Source organism: Eretmochelys imbricata, chromosome 9, assembly GCF_965152235.1.
Source record: "Eretmochelys imbricata isolate rEreImb1 chromosome 9, rEreImb1.hap1, whole genome shotgun sequence".
NCBI lineage: Eukaryota > Metazoa > Chordata > Testudines > Cheloniidae > Eretmochelys > Eretmochelys imbricata.
Window position 1 is genome coordinate 30,027,934 of NC_135580.1, and position 25,891 is coordinate 30,053,824.

General features: G+C 41.9%; 1 protein-coding gene across 2 annotated transcripts in view; it reads left to right on the forward strand.

Annotated features, from left to right (window-relative positions):
* Nucleotides 1–25,891, forward strand: part of LOC144270086 (phospholipid scramblase 1-like) — a 49,828-nt gene that overhangs the window by 7,744 nt on the left and 16,193 nt on the right. For both annotated transcript variants that reach the window (XM_077826309.1, XM_077826310.1), the window contains 6 exons: nucleotides 10,407–10,436; nucleotides 11,272–11,373; nucleotides 14,988–15,157; nucleotides 16,085–16,127; nucleotides 17,608–17,828; nucleotides 24,619–24,780. In XM_077826309.1, the coding sequence (XP_077682435.1) occupies nucleotides 10,427–10,436; nucleotides 11,272–11,373; nucleotides 14,988–15,157; nucleotides 16,085–16,127; nucleotides 17,608–17,828; nucleotides 24,619–24,780 (708 nt within the window). In that variant the 5' untranslated portion in view covers nucleotides 10,407–10,426. The remainder of the gene's footprint in view (nucleotides 1–10,406; nucleotides 10,437–11,271; nucleotides 11,374–14,987; nucleotides 15,158–16,084; nucleotides 16,128–17,607; nucleotides 17,829–24,618; nucleotides 24,781–25,891) is intronic.

The window sequence follows — 25,891 nt, forward strand, 5'->3', positions numbered from 1 at the left end:
AAGTGAGGAATATGGGGTACAGTGTATCACATGGGATACAAAGTGTCACAATATATATTTACAAAAAATCTGGTCTTAGTTTTACTCTGTAAAGCTGAGACAGGAAGGGTGAGGTAATATCTGTTATTGGACCATATTACTCCACCCACCTTGTTGCCCTAAAATCCTGGGACCAGCATGGCTACAGCTACACTGTAAAGCTGGGCAGTTTGGCATTTCAGCTTTCTCTCGTCACAGGTTTCTATGCAGAGACATTGATGGAGTGATAAGATATTTCCTTTGGATGTTTCACTCTTTTGAGGGTATCTAGATTTTTTTTAATAGTTGTTCACTTGCTTGTGGAGGGACCAGAGGTTTTTGAGGTGCCCCTTTTGATTATTTAATTATTATGCTTTTGATTTTCATGTTAATTTAGTCCTCCTGAAATGTACTGGCTTGTCAGCAATAGAGGCTGAAGGTTAGATTTATATAAACAATCTAACATGGGGGTTCTCAAACTGGGGGTCGTGTCCCCTCAGGGAGTCACAAGGTTACTACTTGTGGGGTCACGAGCTGTCAGCCTCCACCCCAAACCCTGCTTCCCCTCCAGCATTTATAATAGTGTTATAAATTAAAAACACATTTTTTCATATTTAAGGGGGGGTTGTACTCATAGGCTTGCTGTGTGAAAGGGGTCACCAATACAAAAGTTTGAGAACCACTGATCTAACATAATGTGTGTGGAAAAAAAAACAAAAGTCACTCCCAGATATCTAAGATAAAGTTCCTTCTGGATCCCCCAGAGCAGCTTGTCTTTGTAAGTCTGCTTTCTACACTGTAAACTCTCCAAGGAATGGTCTGCTTTAATGCCTGCTTCTTCCATGAGGCTCAGCATAGTGTTACTACTTTTGTGGCCCTAAGCAAATATGTTCATGTCAGTATTTTCTGTGACATAACCAGAAAGAGATAAAGCTGCTTAGACCTCATCATGAAGAGAGATGACAGTTGCCTTAAATTATATTCAAAACAAAATAGAAAAATCTATGGGCGGTGGGTGAACCACGGGCTCAGGGAGGCTAGCCCCCGACCCAGTCCACTCCTTCTGCCTGAGGCTTCCCCCACCCAAACCCAGACCCCCCCCCAGGAGCACTGGGCGGGCATGCGCCCCCTTCCCAGTCCCAGAGCGCTGGTCGGGCGCACATCCCCTAGCCTTGGAGCACCAGGCGTGCAGCCATGCCCCAGCCCCGGAGTGGCAGGCGGCGCACAGCTCCCCACCCACCCACCCCCTGCCCTGGAGCACTGGGCAGTACGGTCCCAGTGCCGGGCGTCCCCCCCAGCACTGGGCAGCCCCAGCTACCCCAAGTCCCAGCCGCACTAGACCCAGCCCCAGCAGGCTTCCCTTCCTGGAAGAGGAGTAGCCTGCCTGGTGGGCAGGGACCTGGGGCCAACTAGCAGCAAGAGGGGAGGGAGCCTCTGGATGGAGCATGGGTGGGGCCACATAGGGCTGTTTGGGGAGGCACAGCCTTCCCCTGCCTATTAGACACACTGCCCATGGAAAAATCCTGTAGTGCACCTGACTGCATACATCTAGGGTTAGATTCTGATCCTATGTTTGCTATTGTCAACCTAGAGAGTGCATCTCCTGACTTAAACCAGGATAACTGAAATCAGAATCTGTCTACATAATAATCATAAAACAATGGTCTGAGGAAACATATATGAAAATGTTTTGCTGAAAGTTTTTTTTTTTCCCCAAGTGCAGTTCATGAGTAGGAAATGGGGAAAAGAATGTGGGGGTGTTATTTCCCTGTTTAATAAATTTCATAATACACTAAAAATACCACCATCCCATTCTTCTGATTTCTCTTAAAACAGTTGTTTCCTCCACTGTTCTTACAAATGTTTTGAATGTCTCCGAGGCATTTGGGCTAATCTGTCTATTGGAAATATAGTTAAGTACTGGAAGTGTGGATCCCTCCAATGGTAGCAGAACAATATTGGTACTAATTGATACTGACCGTTACATCAATAATGTTTCTGCTTGAGTAAGACAATGAAACTAAACAGGTGCCTTGAGGTTTTAATTTGCAATGGGAAGCAGAAGGGCATGTTGTTCTGCCAGTTCAGCTTGTTAGGCAGGACTTGATTAGAGCCACTCTGTTTCTTAGCAACGGCCCTCCCTAACTACAAACACACTTTAAGGGAGAGGAGGAGATTTACTAATACCTTTCTGACAAGCTGGATAATGGTAGAAAGCAGAAATTCACAGCTGGAGGCTAACCAGTGAACTTTATTGGACAGTGGGATTTAAATACTTGTGCATCAGACTTATCTTGTTTTAATTTTGAATGATGAGCACACATGAGCCTGAACTAAGATGATTCATATCTTTGGACAGAAGAGGGGTCATATCCTAGGTTACTGGCTTCATATTTATCTGTGTCATTCATGTTACAATATTTACTGCACTTCAAATTTTTTTTCAAATATGTATACTAATCTCTCATTCAATATCTAGAAAATTGTATCAGTCCTCTTAGTTGACTCAAAGCAGTATGTTAAGATTCAAAGAAAATGGGATAGTTATTTATGATTAACTCACCTGTTCCAGATTAGTGTTTGCAGGTTCCTTAATAAACTGGTAGTGGCAAAATAAAATCCAAAATTTGACATGTTTAGTAGCCATGAATTGACTTCCTCTAGTCACAAAACAGTTGCATCTCTGGAAGTGAACAGCTGTTGATGGAGGCCCTGGATATGGAGAGGGAGATGATATTTTAGGCAGCTAGGGCCGATCCTATGGAGGGATTTGAATATTAAGATGATGGGGAGGACTCTGTTTTGTTGGGAGCCAGTGTAGGAAATAGAGTACCAGGGTCATGTGTTCATGATGACCTGTTTTTTGGGGTTTTTTTTGTTTTTTTAAGGAAATGGTCTGTTGCACTTTGTACCCGTTAAAGCTTTTTGAATACTCTTATTTGGTTGGTTGTTTTATTAAAGTTATATGGCTTCATTCCCAGATTGAATTACAACGTTCAGCCAGGAGGCCATAAGAGTATAGGGTTCTATAGCCAGATTTGTCTGTGATAGGATTGGACGTAGTCTTCTAGGCAGCCTCAGGTGGAAGTTGGCGTTTTTCTCAGTCATGGTGCAAAGCCACCCAGTGGAATCCACAAATCCTGAGTTAGGCATCTAGCTCCCTATACAATGCATGGAGAGAGATAGACATCTAAGAATAAAAGCCACCTAAGCTTGCCAATAGTGGATGCTGACTGGAGGGGTATCACCTAAGTCCCACTCCTCTCCCAGAGTTAGGTACCGAAGTCTAGGTTGAAGGGAGGCATCCTGTCTCTGCTTGGGGTCCACATTCAGGAACCCTCTCCTGAAGTCAGGCACCTAAACGGTTTTCTCACAAGAACAGTGGTGACATGTGCCTAACACTACGCAAAATGGCATCTTTCTAGCAACACTGTCTTTTTTGCCTGGGTTCAGTTTCGTCCAGGTGCAGACTGTCTAGAGATATTTAATTTTTGTAGGAGAAGAAACAAACGAGCTGTAAAATTTTCTCAAGATGTATGTGTAGTTCTAAGTTACTACATGTATCTATATCATCTGCTTAAATCGATGGTTCAACGCTAACAGGAACAATAGTATTGTCATTGAAGGAAGTGGTAGTGTGGTTAACTACAAAGACCAGAGGGACTTCTGAAAGGGGGGGAAGGGGTGATCATCTAATTTATTCATCTGGTGCTTGTTGTCACCAGGACTATGGGAAATCTCACTGAGTAGCACTCTGCTTGCTCTGAATCTCTGCCTTCCATGTTGCCTAGTCCTTTACACCTGTGCAAAGTAATAGCACTTTTACGCTTGTTTTATACAAGTGTCAAAGACTACACGCTGTGCAAGGCAGTGGGGAGTGAAGCCCTCTGCTTGGATTCCAGCTCACACAATAGCACTTGGTGCTTTGTCTGAATGAATGGGTACTGCTTCTCTGAGCAAAATGGAACCCTGGAGAGAAAGAGAGAGCGATGCATTGCCACAAACCCCCTCCTTCAGTAACAGAGTTTTTCTCAAAGGAGTCTAGTTAGTGACTAGATGCTTGTGGGACTCCTTTTCTTCCATACACATTGTTTGAGGGATTTCCCTTCACCCTCCCACTTCCCTGGTTCTTGTCACGCAGACAGTAAGCAGCAAGAGACCAGAAGTCTGAAGCGCAGACAATGCCATGTTTTTTGGGGTTAGTTTCCAAGCAAGCATATTCCGAAGCCCTTCAAACTAGTCGGGCTTATCTCTATATTCTGATAGTCTGTTCCCCAGTGTCCACCTTCCCAGCTCTGATGCCGCAGCGCATTTACCCAGTGTCCCCTTAGCAAACATGATTCCAACTTCCCTTCCCCCCACACTTCCTGTTTGACCCCAGTTTATACAGTAATAGTCTCAGCTATACCTTAACCAATCGTTTTATTGAAATGTAACTAACCAATCCTAACATATTGTAACATAATTCGCTAACCAGTTATATCCCACTACCTTAATTAACTTGCACCTAGCAAAATTCATTATACAGCAGACAGAAACAATTAGAGAACCAGACAGATTTACAATGGAAAAGTTGAGGCCGTAAAGAGAAAACAGTACAGAAATGAGGGTTTCACAACCAACCAATGATAAATGATTTCTTGCCAGACAGGATGCCATCAAACTAAGTTTTCTCTTACCATCTTTATCTGGTGGTGATAGGCACTATCAGGACAGGATTGTATTCTAACAGCCCAATACCACCTTATTTCAATGTGACTGGTTTAGAATGTGAGGATGTGACTTTAGGCTTCCCAGCTTATGGCTACCCCTGCTGCTTAACCAAAAGCCTTAGCCTAAGAAGAAGGCCTCGGACTATCCTAGTGAGAGAAGGCCCATACACAGGTGGACTGTGATTTTGATTCTTTGTTTTTATACCCCCGTGTAACAGGGTTCTCGACCCACTCCTCTTCCGGGAGCCCGCTGCCTGCTCCTAGTAAGGCTCAGAGAGGCTTCAGGATTGTGCAACACCCATGCCTTTATTTACTTAAGGTTATCCCATCACCAGTGTCTATCTAGGAGACCTCCAGTTCTCTCCCTGACTGACCTCTCCCTGGCTCCCTCCCAGCCTTTATAGCCCTTGACTTGTCTGGCCAGCAGGTGTTGCCAATCCTCAGGCTGGCATCAGGCCTTTTCCATCAGCCCCAATCGGCTTCCCTTGATTGGAGCTTACTGGGCAGTGGCTAATTAGGTGCTTTTGCACCAGCACCCTGCTACACACCTCCCCCCACTTAAGCCGACGCCAGGCCTGATCTTCCTTGGCGCCGCTTTTCTCAGCCTGGGGTTTTACTCTGGGGGCGGCCCAGCGGGGTGGTCCCTGGGCTCAACCCTGTAGGGTTTTGGCATGCCCCACCCACAAAAGGTGCATTGGGTAGGGGGTGGGCCACCCCACAAGTCCACCTCCACCCAGAGGTTGTCACACCAGTCGCACCCTTGAGCAGGTCGCCCTAGATGTTCTCTTTCCTCCCCTGGTGGGGGAGACGGCTCGGCGTCAATTGCCCTGAGGCTGCTCCGTGTCTCGGGTTTGGGCCCTCTGCCTCTTGGAGTTTGGGCCTCTCCCTTTTGGGTTTCTACATTCTGATCTTTCTTTAGCTTCTCTGCCTCTATCACAGAGATTCCTTCCCCTGGGTGGTCCCATCCTGGAACACTTGTTCCTTCATCAGTCCCTCTTGTAGGGTCCCTATCCTGGCTGTGTTGTCTAGCGTTTGTATCTTTCTCCCCTTGAGGTTGTGGGGACTCCCTCTTCTCAGGGTCTCAGGCCTTGCCCCCACCCTCCAGGGTCCTCCCTCTTGCTTTCTCTGTTGGTCTCTTCCCCATACCCTCTCTCCCTTTTTAGGAAGGATTCCAGTCCAACCCGAGGACCACGGGGTAGGGCAACCCCTTTATTACCCCCACCCGCTTCCAGGCAAACCTTCCCTGCACCTCTTGGGATACCTGGGCCACGGGACAATACTCCCCATCCCTGTGGATGTGTTCCACCAGCATCCTTTCTCCAGGGATAAGCCAATGCGGCTTTACCAAGCGGTGCTGTATGAGGGAGCGGGCTGAGGCTGTATCCAGACTAGACCCCTCTGGGACTTTCTCCCCACCCACACGGGGATGGTGGCTATTCCACGCCGCTTCTTCGGCCCCCCCAACCTTGGTCCAACCACAGAATTCAGCAACCCCACAGTCCATCACCGGGCAGTCATGGCTCTTATGCCCCAGCTGTCCACAGCACCAGCATAAAATCCATCCCGGATGGCTAGGGGTTCCCTTGTGCTCCTCCCGTTGCTTGTCTGCCAGCTTCCCAGCAGGGTGCTCATGGTGTTTCTTGCCTCCCTCTGTATCTCACAGGGTCCAGTGCTCCCTCACGGGGAAGTCTGCCTCTGCATATTCCTCTGTCCTTTTGGCAGCAGCTTTTATAGTGCCAGGCTGATGTCGCCGCACCCAGACCCGCATGGTATCGGGGAGGCACTGCACAAACTGTTTGAGGATCCCCTGATCCATAATCTGCCCCACTTTTTGGGCATTGGGCCTCAACCACCACGTCGCCCAGTCCGTCAATCTCTGGACGAAGGCCTGGGGCTGCACACCCCCTGCCCATTGGGCTGCCCGAAACTTTTGCCGGTATTTCCCTGATGAAAGCCCCAGGCAGTCTAAGATGGCTGCCTTCACTGTGTCATAGTCCCTAGCCTGGGCATCCGTCAGGGCCATGTATGCCACTTACACCTCCCCAGCAAGATATGGGGCTAGCTGCAGAGCCCAGGTTACCTGGTCCCATCCCATGCCCAGGGCCACCCACTCAAAGGTACCCAAAAAGGCATCAGGGTCATCCATCGGGGCCATCTTACAGAGACTAAGGCCCAGGGGCCAGGTGCCATCTCCCCCTGCAGGACTTACCAGCCTCTGCAGGAACTGCTGCTGCACTGTCTCCTGATCTTTGATAAAGTCCTGCAAAGTCCATTGTTGCTTGGCCTGCCAAGCTAGTAAAGCTTGCCTCTCCAGCTGGTGGGACTGCTGAAAGGCCTGCAGTGTCTTTTGTGTCTCCCCGTGTTGCTCCATGAGCCACTGCAGAGTGCCCTCCGTCTCTGGGTCGCCAAACTGTGTCACTGGCAATGTATCCCGGACAAGCCCCCACAGGTAACAGGGTTCACAACCCACCCCTCTTCCAGGGGCCCGCTTGCTGCCCCCAATAAGGCTCAGAGAGGCTTCAGGGTTGTGCAACACCCATGCCTTTATTTACTTAAAGTTATCCCACCACCAGTGTCTATATACAAGCTTGACAGGATTAGTCACCTCCTTTACAGGCAGAGTCAGCCTTCAGCTAGGAGACCTCCAGTTCCTTCCCTGACTGACTGACTGACTTCTCCCTGGCTGCCCCCCAGCCTTCTGGCTCCCTCCGTCCCTGTCAGGCCAGGAGTAACAGGCCTTTTCCATCAATTGGCTTCCCCTGATTGGAGCTGACTGGGCAGGGGCTAGTTAGGTGGTTTTGCACCAGCACCCTGCTACACCTGGTAACTAGCTAAGTGATAAAAATACACCTACGTTCTTAAAGTATAGGCCTTAACAGGCAGGCCTGAATATCTATATTCTAATACCCACCCTGCTCCACCAGCCTCCACTTACCTGAGGAATCTCAGTGCCAAGATATCAAGATTATATAATGCTCTTTACTATTAGGATCTTGGATACTATGATGATAAGGGACATATAAATACTGGAATAAAGTCGCTATTACAATTTACATCACAAGTCCAAAGTTCATGAAGTGGCTTATGTAATAGAAAGATTAGTATCAGTACTATTACAAATTGTGAAGTGTTTGTGGGAGCCAGGTTCATTCACTAGTGGAATCCTATTTGCTGAAACTTTTTTGTTATATTAATTCTGTTGAAGGAATTCCTTTTTTACAAAAAATAGTATTTACCTCCCTTTCAAGTTACAGTGGGTGTAATTAAAGTTTCCATTGTCCTTCACAGGAAGGTAAATTATTGCCTGTTTGAGTATGTATTCCCTATACTTATGAAAGGGACTACCATTAAATTCAGTAATATCTTATCTAATAGTAGAAGGGTTTTACAAATTACTTGCAAGTCTCCACCCTTTTTTCTAGAATGGATTCTTTATCGTGGATTCAACCAGGCAGGAATTTCCTCCTTCATAGTATATTATCTGAAAAAGACAGAATCATAGAAATATAGGGCTGGAAGGAACCTTGAGAGGTCAACTAGTCCATCCCACTATGCTGAGGCAGGACCAAATATAAATGGTTTTTTCCCCATTTTATTCATACTTCAAACATGTCCACTCATTTCCCAGTCTCTCCTCCTCATTAGCAATTTTATTGAAATTTGGTCATAGGAGCAGCAGGGTGATACAGATGTCTGGATATCTTTCTTTCTTTCTTCTTCCTCCACCCCAATCCCTCAGAAATGTACATGTTTGTGTTACACTTTGTATCAAAATAAAGGGAGCCTACCTCTGCTCCTTTTAGTGGTATCACTCTGTTCATATTCTAGGAATGGCAGTCAAACTCTGTAAAACGGACACATCCTAGTTAGTTGCTTTTTATTTATTTATTCATTTTTAGTTTTTCTACACTGTGCATCTTACAGTGCTAAGTCACCTCTCAAAACACTGTGTCAGATTCAGCAAGGTGGGTGTGGGGTGTGTGCACATGCACTTTACATGCTTCTACACCAGCTAAACCCATGAAGATTAAACGGGGGTTGGCCAGCCGACCAACTGACCACTCAGTTGATTGCCTATTATTTGACTACAGTCAAATATTCCAGCAACAATTCCCTGATGTAGGTGGCAGCCTATTTTTTTGATTGGCTCATGGTGACATTCTTTCATTTTTTTTAGCACTTCATTTCCTTGTGTTTAACATTTTTCTGAGTTATTTTAACTCAGGTAAGTAACTTGGTTTTTCTGACTGAGCATAAGTACCTATCTGAGGATAAGCCTTTATGGAGACAATATAGCCTTACTCTTTTTTTCTTACTGTTCTAATAAATTAGTGCTTTAATATATCTGACCATTTTTGACATTATTTGACTCATCAATTGACCAGTTATTTTTGGATCAAATACCCAACCTTACATTAATGATATTTCTGCCTCCACCCTCTCAGGGTATGCCTACACTGCTCTGTAAACACAGGCTCAGACTCAGGTTGGAGCCCAGACCCTCCCCCTCCCTCCCCCCCAAAAATCTGACTTGGGTCAGCAAGCACTCAGGACTGGGTCATAGGACCAGCCTGGGTCCTGCTGAAATTCAGGTCCAAACCCTGTTATTTTGCAGTGTGGACACAGCTCAACCTAGTCCTGAGTCAGAAGATTTGCATAGTTCAGTATGGATGTATTATCATGGTTGTGTGACTCGACTCTAGCAATTGTAAACCCAGGTTTACAATGCAGTGTGAGTGCTCAAGTGTGGGTTTCAACACACAGAGTCCACAACTGTGGGTCCCACAGAGCTGTGTTTAGAGTGTAGTGTTGACAGTCCCTAAGGAGTTGACATTCCCTAGTGACCCTAAGGGGTCAGCTATAATGAGAAAAGTCCAAAGATAACAAGAAAATACAGCCAAGGTGGAATTGTGGGATAGCACTGGAGAACTAGCAGTGCCTGGGCTTGATTAGGGTGCATTCTCCCTGCAAAGTGTGGGTTGCCAGCCCAGGCTAAAGCAAACATGACCTCAAGCCTCTACCTTCATCTGTGCCTGCTAGTTTGAGCGTCAGGCACCCTCAAGCCCAGGTTAGAGGTCTTTCCATGTGAATGGAGAAAGGTTTAGGGGCTATACCCTGGCTAGGCTCAGCTAATTCTGGTAAAAACATACCTTTTAAGGGCTTGCCTTCACTGCAGGGTTAATCCAAAGTATTGCTCCTAGCTTGAGTCCTGCTCCCTCCCCACACATCCTTCACTCAAATGTGATGGTGTTTTTAACTCAAGTTGGTTGGCCTGTGGAGGGATGTGGGCAGCTGACAAGTTGTGCTGACTTGAGCTGTTATTTTGCAGTGTCGCAAGGGTAACTTGAGTGAAGGCATTGCATAAGATTCAGGGTGACACATGTGAAGCCATGCTAGCTGGCTGTGTTGTAACTTAGGCTGACTCCTTGCTACAAAATAGCCAGCTAACACTGCTTCAGCCTTGTCAGTCTGTGTCTTGACATGATTGAAAAGCCATCTTAATACTTAAATCGATTAAGCTAAGAAAATGGAAAAAATTGTACCCTTTCCCTTTCAATACATAGTCTGAAGGTATTCTTGGCTAATTACTTATAAATAGAAAACCATAAATGTGAGTTTTGTGTAACAGAGGGCTTTTTTTGTTTTCAAAGCGTGAAACAAATGTCTTTTTTGCAGATACACTTGTAAACGGGACCATGGAAATACGTGAGTAAAATATTTCATTAACATTGGTTAAATGTCTTCTAAATGTGGATCACTTACAGGAGTCTAAACTAAACAGCTAAATTAGTGATATATATTGCTACAGTAGTAGTGGGAGGGCTTCTTAGAATAAATGCGCTTCAACACAGATGTTTAAATCGCTCTTAACATCCTTATGACATGTCGCCACATGTCAACTACATTGATCAGTATAAGTAGTTACCAGGCCTAAATTATCAGGATGAGCTAATAGGGATTTAAATGCAGATAATTGGTCCCTTGTGAGTGAAATGATACAACGCAGGAGCAGGAACTATTTAAAAAAAATCTCAAGGATCTTGAACCTGTAAAGCTGTTTGTTAATTAAGTGAGAAAAAATTATACCAAAATTAATTAGGAGAATCATTTAATTCTCCTTCTCTATGGAGGAGAATGTTGACTTGTGTTCACAAGTAATTATTTGAATTAGAATGGTACCAAGAACTTTTTATTTTGAGTATTACAAGAGAAATAGAAAAGGAAGGTGCTGGTATGGAATAAGAATGAACTAACCTCCTAATTAGATACAGTTTACAGTACCTGTTTACTTTCAGCACTTTTGGGATTTGAATGCATCTAAATTGTTCTGATTCTTTCGTAATGTAAAATTTCCCATTAGCGTTTTTTAAAACAAGCCTTCTGTTTTTAAGGGCATTTCATATTGTTTAAATACAGCAAACTTGTCATAATGTCTAATTTTCATATAGATCTTATCTACAATGAAATAAGTTCATTTTATAGATTTGTTTTTTAATTTGACAAAACAAAAAAAAACAGAATATTTGTTTCTTTCTTCCAGCAAATAAAGCCGCTGAATTTCCAAATCCCACTTACCCTCCAGCTTATGCAGGAAATCAAGTTCCTCATGGATATCCTCAGTACGCACCTCAAATTTTCCAAAGTAAGTTATTTGATTACGATATGACGTACAAATTAACTGATCTGTTTTGTCCCCAGAAAAAATAGTTTGGGTTCCAAAATGGCAGCCATCTGTGAACTAATTCCCCTGCTATTAATTTTCCAGGATGAAATCTTTAGACTTTTTCTTGTAGGAAAGATTGGTTGTTCTTTCGTTTATTTGGTATTACTGTGGTAACATGCTACCTATAAAGGAAAATTAAATAGTCAGAAAATCTCCTGTCTGCAGGAAAACTCTGTAGGGGCGAAGGCAGGGAGGCTGGTGCAGTTGCAGAAGTAGCTCATGCATGGCAGCTCTTTGCTTTTGAACTCTACATCTCAGTCAATAGTGTCTTTTAAAATAAAAATATTTTACTAATTTTTTCTAGCAATTTAGAACTGGAGTTAAAACTGGAGAAGGTATAGTCTCCATCTCTGTACTGTTTCTGTCTTACCTGCCTCCTATCTGAATACCCTCATGATTTTTCCCACTTTGTTGCCCCTTCTTCCACACTGTCACAGAAACTTAAAACTTGTTATCTCTCCGTCTTTGCTGAGTGACCTTCCTCTCTACATTCAAGCCTTTCCTCCAGAACACACCACTTCAAATAACCCTTTAAGTAATAATTTGCTGAAATATGAATGTTTGACATTTTTATTTAGCTTTTTTAAATGTAAGAAAGCCTCTGACTTGAACGTTCACACTCAGTGATATCGTGTATGTCTTAAGTATTGAGTTATATTTGTCCTGTATTGGCCTGTCTTGCTTGTCTTTTGGATTTTATGCACTTTGTGGCAGAGCAACTGTACTCTCACATTCTGTTAACACTGTCAGTACTTGGCAATAATGATTATGCATTGTGGAGACTGAAAAAAGTTTGTTCTTTTCAGAACAAGAAAGATTAAATTCTGAGCTCAAAGTAGTTTGCACTTTCACTGTTTGAGCCTGATATTAAGTACAAACACACATTGTCATAGTCACACTAGCTAAGAATCTTCTCTATAGACTGTAATTATTTGCTATTCGCTGTAGTGTAATCCAGTTTCACTGGAAAAGATGCCCTTTTCAAGTCCTATAAAAAGCTGTGCAAAACATTTGGGTGGACCAGCCATTACTAAGGCTGTGTTTGTGGTAATATCTCTTGCAAATGCTAGAGTGCGTGAATAACTGCATGAACATTCTTTATAGTTTCAGTATAATGCTTGCTTCATTGTAGAGGAGGAAGCTTAAACTTTTTGCTTTCTGTAGGTGGAGAAACTTGTACCAGCTTGATGTTGAATTCATGCTAAATTTGAATCTTCTTTAGTTCTTACATATAACTTCCATGAACATTGTATACATTTGTTCAATTTTAATCTTTATAAATAAATTTTATATACTACCAGCACTGCTATAGATAACACATTCCTCTGGTAGTGTAGAATTTATATTACAGATACAGAGAGATCTTAGGTTTCAGAGTAGCAGCCGTGTTAGTCTGTATCCGCAAAAAGAAAAGGAGTACTTGTGGCACCTTAGAGACTAACCAATTTATTTGAGCATAAGCTTTCGTGAGCTACAGCTCACTTCATCGGATGCATTCACTCTGTATTTTCCACTGAATGCATCCGATGAAGTGAGCTGTAGCTCACGAAAGCTTATGCTCAAATAAATTGGTTAGTCTCTAAGGTGCCACAAGTCCTCCTTTTTTTTTTTTTTTTTTTTTTTTTAGAGAGATCTTAATCCATGAACATAAATATATACTTTGTGCGCCATCTAGTGGGCCTATCACAATGTTAAGTGTTAAACAGCATGACTTGAATCTAATTTTATACTGAGTTCTGTGTGGGCAAATAAAGTAAATGGGAGATAGTTCATTTAATATAGCGAAAATCAATATGCAGTTATTTAATTATTTCTGTGTATGAATTAACAGTATGACAAACTTCTTGACACTCTTTATTTAGACAAAATTAATTAAATATATATAGAGAGTATAGTACGTGCTTGAAAGCTGCAGACTGACTTTTCTAGAGACACACTATCTCTAAAATAAGTGAAAATAAGTAACTATAGAAAATCTTTTTCTAAACGTTCTCAAATTGCTATTCACAACATGGCAGTCTTACAGTCATTTATCAAATACTTCTCCATGTTCAAATATACTCTATTTTCATTTGCTGTATATTACTTTTAAATTGTAATGATGAGATCAAATGAGCAGCTTCATTTTTATTACATTTAATTTGTAGATTATTTATAGGTATCTTACTATATGAAATTTGTATATGTGGGAGAGGGGTTTCTTTTCATATTAGTGTGAAGGGTGTAAAATATCTGGTTCCAGATATTTTGTCTTATTATAATAAAAATATCTAGCTCTTGTGTAGCACTTTACATCAGTAGATGTCAAACTGTTTTACAAAGAAGGTCAGTATCATCCCCATTTTACTGATGGGGAACCTAAAGCACAGGGAGGTGAAGTGACTTGCCTAAGGTCACCCAGGCAGGCCAGTGGCAGAGCTGGGAATAGAAGCTAGGTCTGTTGAGTCCCTGTCAGTGTTCTATCCTCTGGTGGCTTCCCTGTAAGTCCTGTTTACTCTATGACCTTGTCTACACGTAAGTTATGTTGCTTTAAGTATACCAATATAGTTGAAGCCATACAATGACTCTTGTACAGATGTAGTTATACCGATACAGGTTGTTGCTGTGCTGGAAGACAGGGAGAGAGAGAATCAGCTTTTTAGAAAGGAGAGAGAATAGTGACCTGTCTATGCTGCAAACAGCCAGAAGGAAGATGGGGAGAGGGGAGCTACTATGTCAGTCAAAGAGCCACAAAAAAATAGTTAAGCAGTGTCTTCGACATTTCTGTGAAGTTTGAGCCCTGGAGTTGCAGTGGTAAATAATGACCTGTTGATGTGATTCATTATCATGATGTGAAAGTTACAACAGAGTGACGGCATCAGTTTGCAGCTTTGTGATTCCTGGCTACTCACTTTGCTGTTGTAGTGGCTCTCCAGCTTTCAGAGTTTGAGGATCACTGAACTGAATTATGGGTGAGCTTGGAAGTATTAGATTTTTATTATTAAACATCAGTTTTACCCTATGCACACAAACTGATGACAAAATATTTCCATCTATAATAGAAATGTGCAGATAGGCAGAATAAGAAAAATGCTCCTTGAGAACTTATTGGAGTTTGATTTAAGGATGTTTACTCTGTATATTTTGACATGAGTTTTTCAATTTATGTTTTAATGGTTATAAAGGTTTAACTTTTGAATCTCAACAACTACTGTCATTTAAGTAAGTGTCTAACCTCCCCATAACTTCCCACAACTGCCAAAAATTTAAATAGATAAAAATAAAAAAAGCTTACAACCCATAATTTTGCACAACTGTGAAAATGTAAATTATTAATAATTAAAAAATGCTTAAAATAAATGTCAATATTGTTGAAATTATAAAATAAGTTGATTTCTGCCAAGCCTAATTATCTAATGTAGTTTCAGTATGAAACTCTCAATAGTTAAAAATGCTAGAACTTCAGAAGTGTATTTGTTGGTGTGTTGAAACTATGTTTTTAATATCTGATTTTTCAGAATTGTGTGTATTTTGTTTATCTTCCCACAAACTAGATGCTCCAGAACAAGCTAATTATGCCTTCCAGGGTTACCCAGCAGGAGCTCCATATGGACCTGGGGTCCCTCCAGTCCAAAATCAGCCTTCTGGGACCAGTGGGGCAGCTTGGATGCCAGCACCTCCTCCCACTCTCAACTGTTCACCCGGATTAGAATACCTAAGTCAGGTACCTATATTCTTCTCCATTTTAAACTCCCATGAAAATACAAAACTAATAGATACCTGTGCATTTAAGTACCTTTTTATCTACTTTGGGAAATCAAGTGGCTTACATGATTGGTATTGGGGATACAGAGCCATTTACATTTAGGTCAGAGGTTAAAAATCTGTCTCAGGACCATCATAATTGAAGCATATTACCATTTTATGGCTGCTCAGTGGCCCATTTTGAAAAAGTACTGTCAGTCCCAGTTTTACAGAGGCAAGGTGGCTGAGATAATATCTTTTATTGGACCGACTTCTGTTGGGGAGAGAGACAAGCGTTACCTCACCCACCTTGTCTCTCTAATATCCTGGGACCAACATGGCTGCAACAACACTGCATAGTTCCAGTTTTAGCAGACAAGTGTCCACCATTAATTGACACCCAATTTGGCAATTTTAGCCAAGAATTTAAGATTAAATGAAAATGGGTATTGTTCTATTGTACATTGTTGTATCAGAAATAGTGACCCTAGGTAAGGGTAGTATGGTGTGGCAAAAGCTTATATGACCCTATGGTCATCAGTAGCACATCAGACATCATGACTTTCAATGTGGTACTCTTTCTGAGCACTAGTATTCATTCCCTTTCTCCACCTCCAAGTATATTCAATTAGATGTAGTGCACAACAGAGCAGCTCGCAAAATTGGAATGTTAGTGTTTGAATGATCTCTTTGATCATCTATGTGTGTGAGAGAGAGACCATTTCTAAAGCACAATTAATGTAGATGATCTAATGTTAAAATTATGAATTGATCCATAATTTTGTGTCCTGAAATCTAATTTTTGAAAAATAAAAACCGACATACTTGTAGATTTTATTTTTGAAATTTTAATTATAACTTTTATTTATTAACTTCTATTCTAAACTATTTTTTACCACTGTAACAGATTGACCAGATATTAGTTCATCAGCAGATTGAGCTTCTGGAAGGTGTGTACCTTGCTATACTGCTAAATGGAAGATCATTATGCTGGAGATATTTTAAATGACTTTGGTCCTATATCAAGTAATTATACATGACTGTTAAACACCAGTCTTATTTAATGATAGAAATTCTTCATTTATTCATTGCCTTTTAAAGATGGGGTCTTTATTGATTTGCTTTTTGTCTTTTATATCTTTAATCAATTCTCTACCATAGTACATTTTGGAGAGGCGAGAGGGGGTGACACTGATTCTTACAATATTGGTTACTTTCAGTATCTCAAACTTAAAATATAATTTATGTGAACTTTTTTATATTTCAATTTGTATTTTTTTTTAAAAGTGACAATTTCTAATTTAAAAGTATAATCTTTACATCTAATCTCACTCATTCATGTGATTTTCAAACTGTCATTTTTACAGATCTCCTTTGCTACATCTGACCTGTCTAATTCAATCTAATCCTATATCTCGGACTATCTCTCTGACATCTCCTCCTGGAAGTCTTGCTGCTAGCTAACTGATCTTTTCTCCCAAATCCCTTCCACTCTGCTTGTTCTTTGCCATGTTTGGCAACATCATGATCCTGATGTTACTCAAGCCCTTAATATTGATGATGTTGTTGACACCTTCTCTCTTACCCTCTACAACTAGGCTACACCCAAATCTTGCTGCTTTTTCATCCCATAACATTTCTAAGATCCATCTGTTGTTTTTTGTTCAGGTCCTCATCATTTCCTATCTCAATTATGGTAACCACCTACTCATTGGCTTCCCTTCCACGCACGTTTTCTCCCTCCAGTCCATTCAAATCACATCTGCTAAAATAATCTTGCTGGTTTACACCTCTGACAGTATTGTGCTACTTTCCAGATCCCTCCGCTGGCTCCAGCTGTTTCACATCAACTTAAAGCTTCTTTTTCTTATTGTCAGGGCCCTTCACAACTCTACCCCTTCCTAGCTGTCTACTTTTGTTTTTTACTTTTTTGCATTCCTCCCCACTGCCACATCCACTGTGACAGTGGTGCATGTTTTGTCTGCTCATTTGTCACTTCTCACACAAACACCTCTGTTGCATCTCACCCGTGGAACGCCCTTTCTGAACTGATCATAAGGCCTTCTCCATCCTGAGATACCGTAAGTCTCAGCTGTGCCATAATATCTAAAAGAACTCACCATTCACATTAATTTAGTTTTGAAGGGCAAATGGGAAAAGTTAGCAACTTACTCATAATGAAAAAATAATACAATAAAATAATACATTGCAAATATGTATGTATCTCTTCTATGATTCCTTCCCCCCCCCCAATATGTTAGTAACCTTATTAGATTGTAAGATCTTCAGGGAAATGGACATGTTTTCCTAAGTGTTTATGTAGGGATTAGTACAGTGGGTTCCTGACCCTGATTGGGGCCTCTGCTATTTCTATTAATATTTTTATTTAGTGTATCAACTGAATACCTTTTTAATGTTGTTAATTTTCAGTTCTTACTGGTTTTGAAACTAACAACAAATATGAAATCAAAAACAGCTTGGGGCAAAGAGTATATTTTGCAGCAGAGGAAAATGACTGTTGTACTCGAAATTGTTGTGGACCATCACGATCTTTCACCATTAGGATCATTGATAATATGGGTCAAGAAGTGATAACACTGCAGAGACCTCTCAGATGCTCTTCATGTTGTTGTCCTTGCTGCTTGCAAGAGGTGAGATATTCCTTTCTCTTTCCTGCACCTTTAAAAGTTTTCAGAGATTTTCTTTTGTGTCAAGAGGTCAGGTGGGACAAGGTTAACTTCATCTGTAATTTTGTGGGGATCTGTGATTTTTTTTTTGTTTGTTTTTTGTTCTTTGAGGGTTTTTGAAAATTTCTTTCATGATTTTTGTCTCCTGTTTGATGGAATTTCTTGACATTTTGCTATGGGCTTAATGCTTGTATCCTTCCTTTCGGGAAGTGACATAAATTCCTCAAGACAACAGTGGCTTCCCTGAAAAGTGGGTGTTCAATACTTTTTTAGGACTGGACCCTAATGAGGAACCAACTTAATTCAAAATTTTGATTATTATATTTAGCTTATTAAAGAATAAGAATAAGAATATTAAAGAATTTAGCTTTCTGAATATTGATAAGTAAAGGAGGAGAAAAAGGTACCAGGTTCATAAACCTTTGACCTGACCCTCATTGTAGGAATCTGATACTACTAATTGAATGATGTATAGTTGTTACCTGATCCTTTTTAATGATTAATAACAATTGTATTGATTGCCAATTGATACTGATTTAATGAGCTGGAGATAATAGGGTTCTCATCCCAGAATTAGGCTCCACAGAATTAAAACTAACAAGTTCAGTATCTTGTAGGGAACACCAGGATGTATGGCAAAGCACACTGAAGGCAAAGCAAAGCCTTAACCACTTTTATTAAAACAATCCGTAAAGACAAAGCTCCAAACCACATACACAAGTAGTAGTAACACATTATTAGGGATATCTTTGGTATCATTCCCTGCATTTGCTCATGTACATCCTTCGTATATATTCTCATCCTTCCTTGGGAACCTTGTGGTGAGAGACAAAGGATCAGCCCCGTCCCTGGCATGCCAAATGAATCTGATGGTCCAGAACCCCAAAGGTTGGTGATTGACCCTTCAGCTCTTCGCTGTTATCGGTGATGGAAAGCTTACCCCAGCTACATGGTGGCTTAGTTATTATATCGTCTGGGCACTATCATGAATATTCATTCAGATGCCCAGTCTTCCATGTCCAAATCTAACTTCCTTACCCTCCTAATATTGGGGTGCCCTTATCATATAGGTTAACATATTAATGCCTTCTAACTCATTCTCATATATGTCACCTATTGCTAAAGCAGGTTTGTGGTTAAACGTCTACCAATGATTCTATCCTAAAATACCCAATCCCAGTATCAGTTCAGTGTTCCTGTGGTTGCCTGGTATCATTATGTACCAACTCCTTCTCTTGAGCAAGCTATTCCCAGTTCCCCAAAATCTAGGATAACTGTTGGGCCATTTTATCTATGCTAAGGGTCATGGACCTGTGACCACGTGCCTGGGATAGACCACAATGAGAATGCCACACTCAGGGCAGACTGCAAGAAATAGGACAGACAGTCCCCCAAAACTGGTGGTTTATTCTATAATCAAATTCACCAAACCAGTAACAAAAGAGCTTCTGCCAGTACCACACTGGTTAACCAGAAGCGAAACACAGTCCCCGTTAGGCATTCCAGCACTTGGCTCCCATCCAGACAAGCCAATCTAATATAGTGAGAGGTTATCGAAAACTCATTTTACCATATGTGAGGTTCTTTCTAATCCCAAAGGATCAGACACATACCCCAAGTCAATATGTATCTCAGATCTTGCCCAAATATCACGCTGTCAGTCAATCCTTAGTAAACTAACTAAAGATTTAATAATAATAAAAAAGAGAATGATAAATGGTTAATAGATCATATGCATACAAATGATTGCAAAGTCCTTATGTCAGGTCTGTAGCAGTGAATGAATAGACTGTTTGCTTGTAAAGTCTGGTAACTTCCAAAAGATTGGAAGATCCTCAGTCCATAGTTCAAGATGCTCCTTTTTGTTGTAAATCCACAGTCCAGCGAATTAGAGTAGGAAAGAAGCAAAATGGAGGTGTCTCAGAGGTCTTTTATATCCTTTGCCATGTGCGTGGAAATTTACTGTCCCAAACAAAGCCCACAGTCCAGGTGCATGGAAAATTATCGGCCCAAGATGGAGTCCAGGGTCACATGTCCTTATCACAAGTCCTTACATGCTTTACTGACTCACAAGGGCAGACATTGCCTGTATTCTTTCTGAGGTGTCCACAAGAAAAGCTTACTGGATGGCATGAATTTCTTCAATGGCCCATTGTGAGCTGAGTGTCCTTAATGGGCCATCAACACATAGCTGTCTAGTCTAGCTGTCTGATGCAAATCTATCTGCGGGGTGTCACCCAGAAATACAACACATGTGTAAGATACAAGTACTCACTCATATTCAGAACTTCAGCTACACAGATGATACATGAATATAAACAAGATAATCATACTTAGCAATTCATAACTTTTCTATTGGTATCTTACATGACATACTTTGTACAAGACTTATGGAAATTCTGGAATAGTGGTAACAGTGATATAAATGGTCACCTTTCTTATACACAGAATCACAAGACCTACTTTACTTATGCTAACTTGCTTAAGCCAGTGTCTTATAGAATACAGGCCTGTAGGTTTCTTGTGTTACTGCTGAGTAAAATAAAAAGCTAAGCTAGCTCAATGGGCTACACAGTAGGATGGTGTCTTCTGTTTAGAGTCACAATCTGCCCTCCATTTCCACTACAAATTTTTGTATATATATGCAAATAAAGTGAAACACTACATGAGTTTGGAATGTAAAATTATTTTATACTAAGCAAAATCTCAGTTTTAATACTGTTCAGATAGATAAAAACAATATTGAAATTCCTATAATTAAAACACTATTAAATCTCTTACTAGGACAAAGTTAAAGCTTACTCTGGCTTAACTTAACTCGCTGCTTTTTGTAGTATTATGGGTCCAGCAACTTTGGGGGTTGGCGGTTTGGGGGGATGTTTTTTTTCTTATTAAATGATGGTAGCATCTGTGACAGTTCTCACAGAATGTTCAGACAAATTTCCTTGAATCGTTTAAGAAACAGTTGTAGTCTTCAAGTGATTTTTTTCCACACTGATTCCACTATTGGTGCTCATGAGCATGCGATTAGATTCTTTTGAATAGCAGTGTCTATTGCGAGATCCCTTGCAATTACTGTGGCTTAGAGTATGAGAGGCAAGGTGGTCTCAACCACTTCACAGTTCCTTCAGGCTGGACTATGTGGTTTGCAAGTCTCTTCAACATTGGTTTTTTTTTGTTTTTGTTGTTGTTGTTGAAGGGGGGTGTAATTTCCCCGGTGGAAACAAGGCATTGATAGTTTTCCTCCCAACCTCCATATCTAGGACCCAATGCCCCCCACTTCTTCCTCTGTACACAAGACCAACCTGGTTGAAGGCAAAGCTCCAGGAGTCAAGATCTGTTCCTTCTGAGCCTTGGCAATGTCCATCATTAATGGTCATGCTAGATGCCTCCTTTGATTAGGTGAGGGGTGTATGCCTAAGCATTGCTCGGAGTGCAAGGCTTTTTCAAAGTACATGCAAAAATCCAAAGAGGGCAGACTGAAGTTGAATCTTTTGGAGACTTCAGTGTGTTATCCAACCCAGGCAAGCCAGCTAAGAGGCCACCTCCCACCAGTCAATCTCTTTTCTCAAGTGTTCCTGTAAACTGCTGTGCCAGCCTGAGCTCTGGGGACACTCTCTTACATATCCTGTTCCTTTCCTGCTTCAATATTGGTGTGAGACAAAGTCCACAAGGACACTCATACCACGGACTAGGGAAAACTTAGATCTCCCTTGCCATGCGGAAATGGTCCTATCTAAGCCTTGCACATATAGGCCCCCTTGGAGTCATCCCATATGGCAGAAAGCCAACTGCCCAGACAGTTTCAAATCATCTCTGAGGCAGCATGTACAATAACTCTAGTACAGACTCCCCAACTGTCCGTAGCAAAGGAAAAGGAAAAGTTCAGCAGGGAGGAACTCTCCTCAGAGCACCAACAACTATTGGCCATATCTTCGTTGCCTCCAGATGAAGCAATCAACCTCTCCATCCATTCCCTCCATAGGTGAGCTCAGGATCTTTCAGGACCTGATGAGGCATCTGGCAGGTGCTCTTGACAGACTCCTCAAAAACATCCAGGAGAAGCAGCACAAGCTCTCAGGCATTCTTTAGCCCTCCGAGTCGGGCAATTGCCCATTAATGAAAGGATAAATCGTTTCTAGAGCCTGCTGAGATCATTTGGCTCACTGTCACCTGCTAGCAAGTGGACAGAAAGTATCAGATAACAACAAAGGGGTTTTAGGGTATTCTTTCCAACATCCCACTCTGGGATCTTTGATCATCCAAGTTGCACAAGAACAGTCTAAAGCAGAGGTGGGCAACTATGGCCTGCGGGCCCCATCCGGACTGCGGGACCATCCTGCCTGGCCCCTGAGCTCCTGGCCGGGCAGCACGGCAGCGTGACTGGCTTTGGCATGATAAGGGGGCGGGGAGTGGGGGTTCCAGGGGGCAGTCAAGGGACAGGGAGCTGTTGGATGGGGCAGCGGTTCTCGGGGGGGGGGGCAGTCAGGGAATGAGGAACGGGGGGCTGGATAGGTGTGGGAGTCCTGAGGGGCCTGTCAGGGGGCGGGGCAGTCAGGGGACAAGGAGCAGGGAGGTTGGATAGGGGGTCCCGGGAGGGGGCAGTCAGGGGACAAGGAGCAGGGGGGGTTGGATGGGTCATCGGTTCTGAGGGGGCAGTCGGGGGTGGGAAGTGGGAGGGGGGGATAGGGGGTGGGGGTCAGACTGTTTGGGGAAACGCAGCCTTCCGTACCCAGCCCTCCATATAGTTTTGCAACTCCAATGTGGCCCTCGAGCTAAAAGGTTTGCCCACCCCAGTCTAAAGAGCAGATCAGAGGAACTCTGAGAGAAAAGGATCCAAACAAACTGGATCTCCGCAGATGCAAAGTGTATTTATCAGTGAATGTACAAAGTAGAGTTGTGAGCTACCAGGTGCTCCTCTCTAAATACAATTCTCTCTTTTTGGGACTGATTCTGTTAATTGATGGATACGCTTCCCAACAAATATCAGGAAAAACTAACATCTACCTTGGCTGAAGGGTGGCTCATTGTGAGAACAGCACGCCAGGTTGCACTGGATATGTAAGACACAGTAGCAAGAACTATGGTGTCCATGGTCACACAATAAGACACTCCTCCTGTCTGCAGATGTCAAGCATTCCCCGAGAAGTCCAAGTGACCACTGAATATCTTCCATTTCAATGGAAAGACATGTTCAGCACTGGTACCAACAAGGCTTTGCACTCATTAAAAAAACAGATAGAGCCCAGGCACAAACAGCATTAGAAACTGAGGCCTCAGTCCTCATTCTGCTACAGATCCCAGCAACAGTTCCCACTGTGTCCATCAGAACCACTGAGGAAAGGCCTACAGTTCCACCAGTGGTGCTCATTAACCTCACTCTGGCTGTCCCCACAGCAGGGACAAGTGTGAAGGAAGTAGCTTTGACAGGACAGTCAAGAGCCCACCTGGACCATCTCTGAATCAATCCACTTTTCTGTTTGACAACCACCTTTATTATTTCAAATAAGCTTGGGCTGGGATCACCTCTGACGGGTCCTTGAGACCATAAGGAAGGTTTGGGGCTGTTCTAATTCCCTTCCCACTGCTCTTCAGGTACCCTTCTCACAGGATACTTCTACAACAAGAAGTAAACTCCCTGCTACAGTTGGGAGTGATAGAAGAGGTTCCTCAAATTCAGAGCGGGGCCTCTACTCCCATTACTACTTGATCCCAAAGAAGATCAGGGTGGTCATCCTAGCTTTCATCATCCCTGTATTTGATCCCATGAACTGGTTCATGGCTTTCAACCTACACAATGCTTGCTTCCATATCTCAATACTCCCAGCATACAGAAAATTAATGGTGTTTATAATAGAAACATCCTATTATCAGTACAGGGTCCTATCCTTTGGTTTGTCCATAGCCACAAGATTTTACTAAGTCCTCGCTGTAGTGGTGACAGTATATTTAAGGAGACAAGAAGTCCTGGTGTATTTGTATTTGGATAATTTGGCTGACACGAGGCTCTTCTCCACAAGTCAGAAACTCTAGGCAGAACACCTTAAACCACTTCGCCTCCCTCTGCCTCATGACTAGGGCTCTGTGTTTGTCACAGAGGTCGTGAAAGTCACGGATTCCATGACTTTCCGTGACCTTTATGACTTCGCAGCAGCCAGTTTTGCTGACCCAAGGGCCACCCAAGCAGCTGGCTCCAGAGACAGCAGCTCAGGTGGTCCCGGAGACAGCCATACTGGCCACTGCTGGAGCAGCTTTGCTGCTGGACCAGCTCTGCAGCCAGCCAGTGGGGCGGCCCTGCAGCCAGTCATACCAGCCGCTGCTCAGGCAGTCCCTGGGGCCAGCCACACTGGCTGTTGCTCAGGCAGCCCATGACTTCTACTAAAAATACCTCTGGCTAAATTATAGCCTTACTCATCATCAACAAGGACAAAGCAACACTGACTCTGAGACAGAGCATAAAATTTATAGGAACAGTGTTACGATTTTGCCAACTTGGAATCTATCTGCCACAATGGACACTGCTATTCAAAAGAATTTGATTTTGTGAGCATGTGGGCGCATGCACACCAAGAACGTAATCTGTGTTGACATCTTAAAGTACTACAGTTCCTGTAGGATATATAACCCGTTCTCTGCATTACAGTATTTCTCTATGCTGAAGATTATTTTACAAGCATTTAAAACAAATTGGAATAATTATGCAGATACTTAACTTTTATACCACTTCTGTGTTGTGGTTTTTTTTCTTTTGAAGCTTGAAGTTCAGGCCCCTCCAGGAACACCAGTTGGCTACATAAAACAAAACTGGCATCCCTGTCTGCCTAAATTTACTATTCAAAATGAAGCAAAAATTGATGTATTTAAAATCATTGGCCCATGCGTTGTATGCAGCTGTTGTGAGGATATTAATTTTGAGGTAGGTATCATTGTTTAAAGTGTTTGTATTCCTCTCTTCTATTTTTAATTAGTTGGTTTTCCTAATAGTTTAATATCTCTAACTGGTCTTATTGTTACTAATGGACCATTTCCCACAAAACTAAGTTGTAATGCATTCAGTAATAACATTTGGTGTTTAGATAGTCCAACTGTTTGCATATGAAAATCTTTGAAAACAGTTATCTTAGTAAATAACCCAGGTTTCAAACATTGTCATGATAAATCAACTTTCAGATTACCAAACCATGAGATATTGAATGTTTAGATAATATTTCATCCTTTTTTTTCCCTTTCTTCCTGTTGGAGTGAAGCTTTTAGCGCCAATTAGAGTGTACCTTGCATATATTGCAGTTGTTTTACTGTGGTGGTGTTGAAATCTCTTTAATGTTTATTGAATTAACAGTGGAAAATATCATTACATTATCTTACTTTAGGTAGTAAAAATAGATTCAGTATACACTTTTGAATAAATTCAATACATAATTTTCCCTTAGTACTGTATTTTTAAGTATATTAATTAAATGACAACTTTCTAGAGCCACTGACTTAATTGTTCAGTACTTGATGTAAATGATCAAAATGGATCAGCATAAGTGGATCATGTAATTTTATTATACATTATTTAATTCTGTAATTAATTAATTCTTAAACTAATGAAGAGTTAATTAATCCTATTTTCATATTCCAGATACTAGTTTATTCTAAAACAATGTATAGTAATCATAAGCAAGGGTTTGCAAGATCATTCTAAGCAGGCTTAGTAGCCACTATGTTCTTCGGAATAGCCATTTTACATGGCTTTGAACACTGAAACCAGTTTTCAAAAGACATAATGTTGACATATGTCTTCTCCCCTACTTTGGAAAATTATCATGTAATCTTCTAATATCCACGTAGACACCTGTCACTGGGTGAGGGAACCTTGATTTACAGCACTTCTAACAGTGTTGCCTGCAACCTTCTCCATTACTGTGCTGTACTGTGTAGTTAGCACTGATATGAGCCCAAGTTCTAGCCTAGGATTTGCGTCCATGATTTACTGATGTAGAGTTGAGATTACCACAATATTGAATACCACATGCTGTAGTACA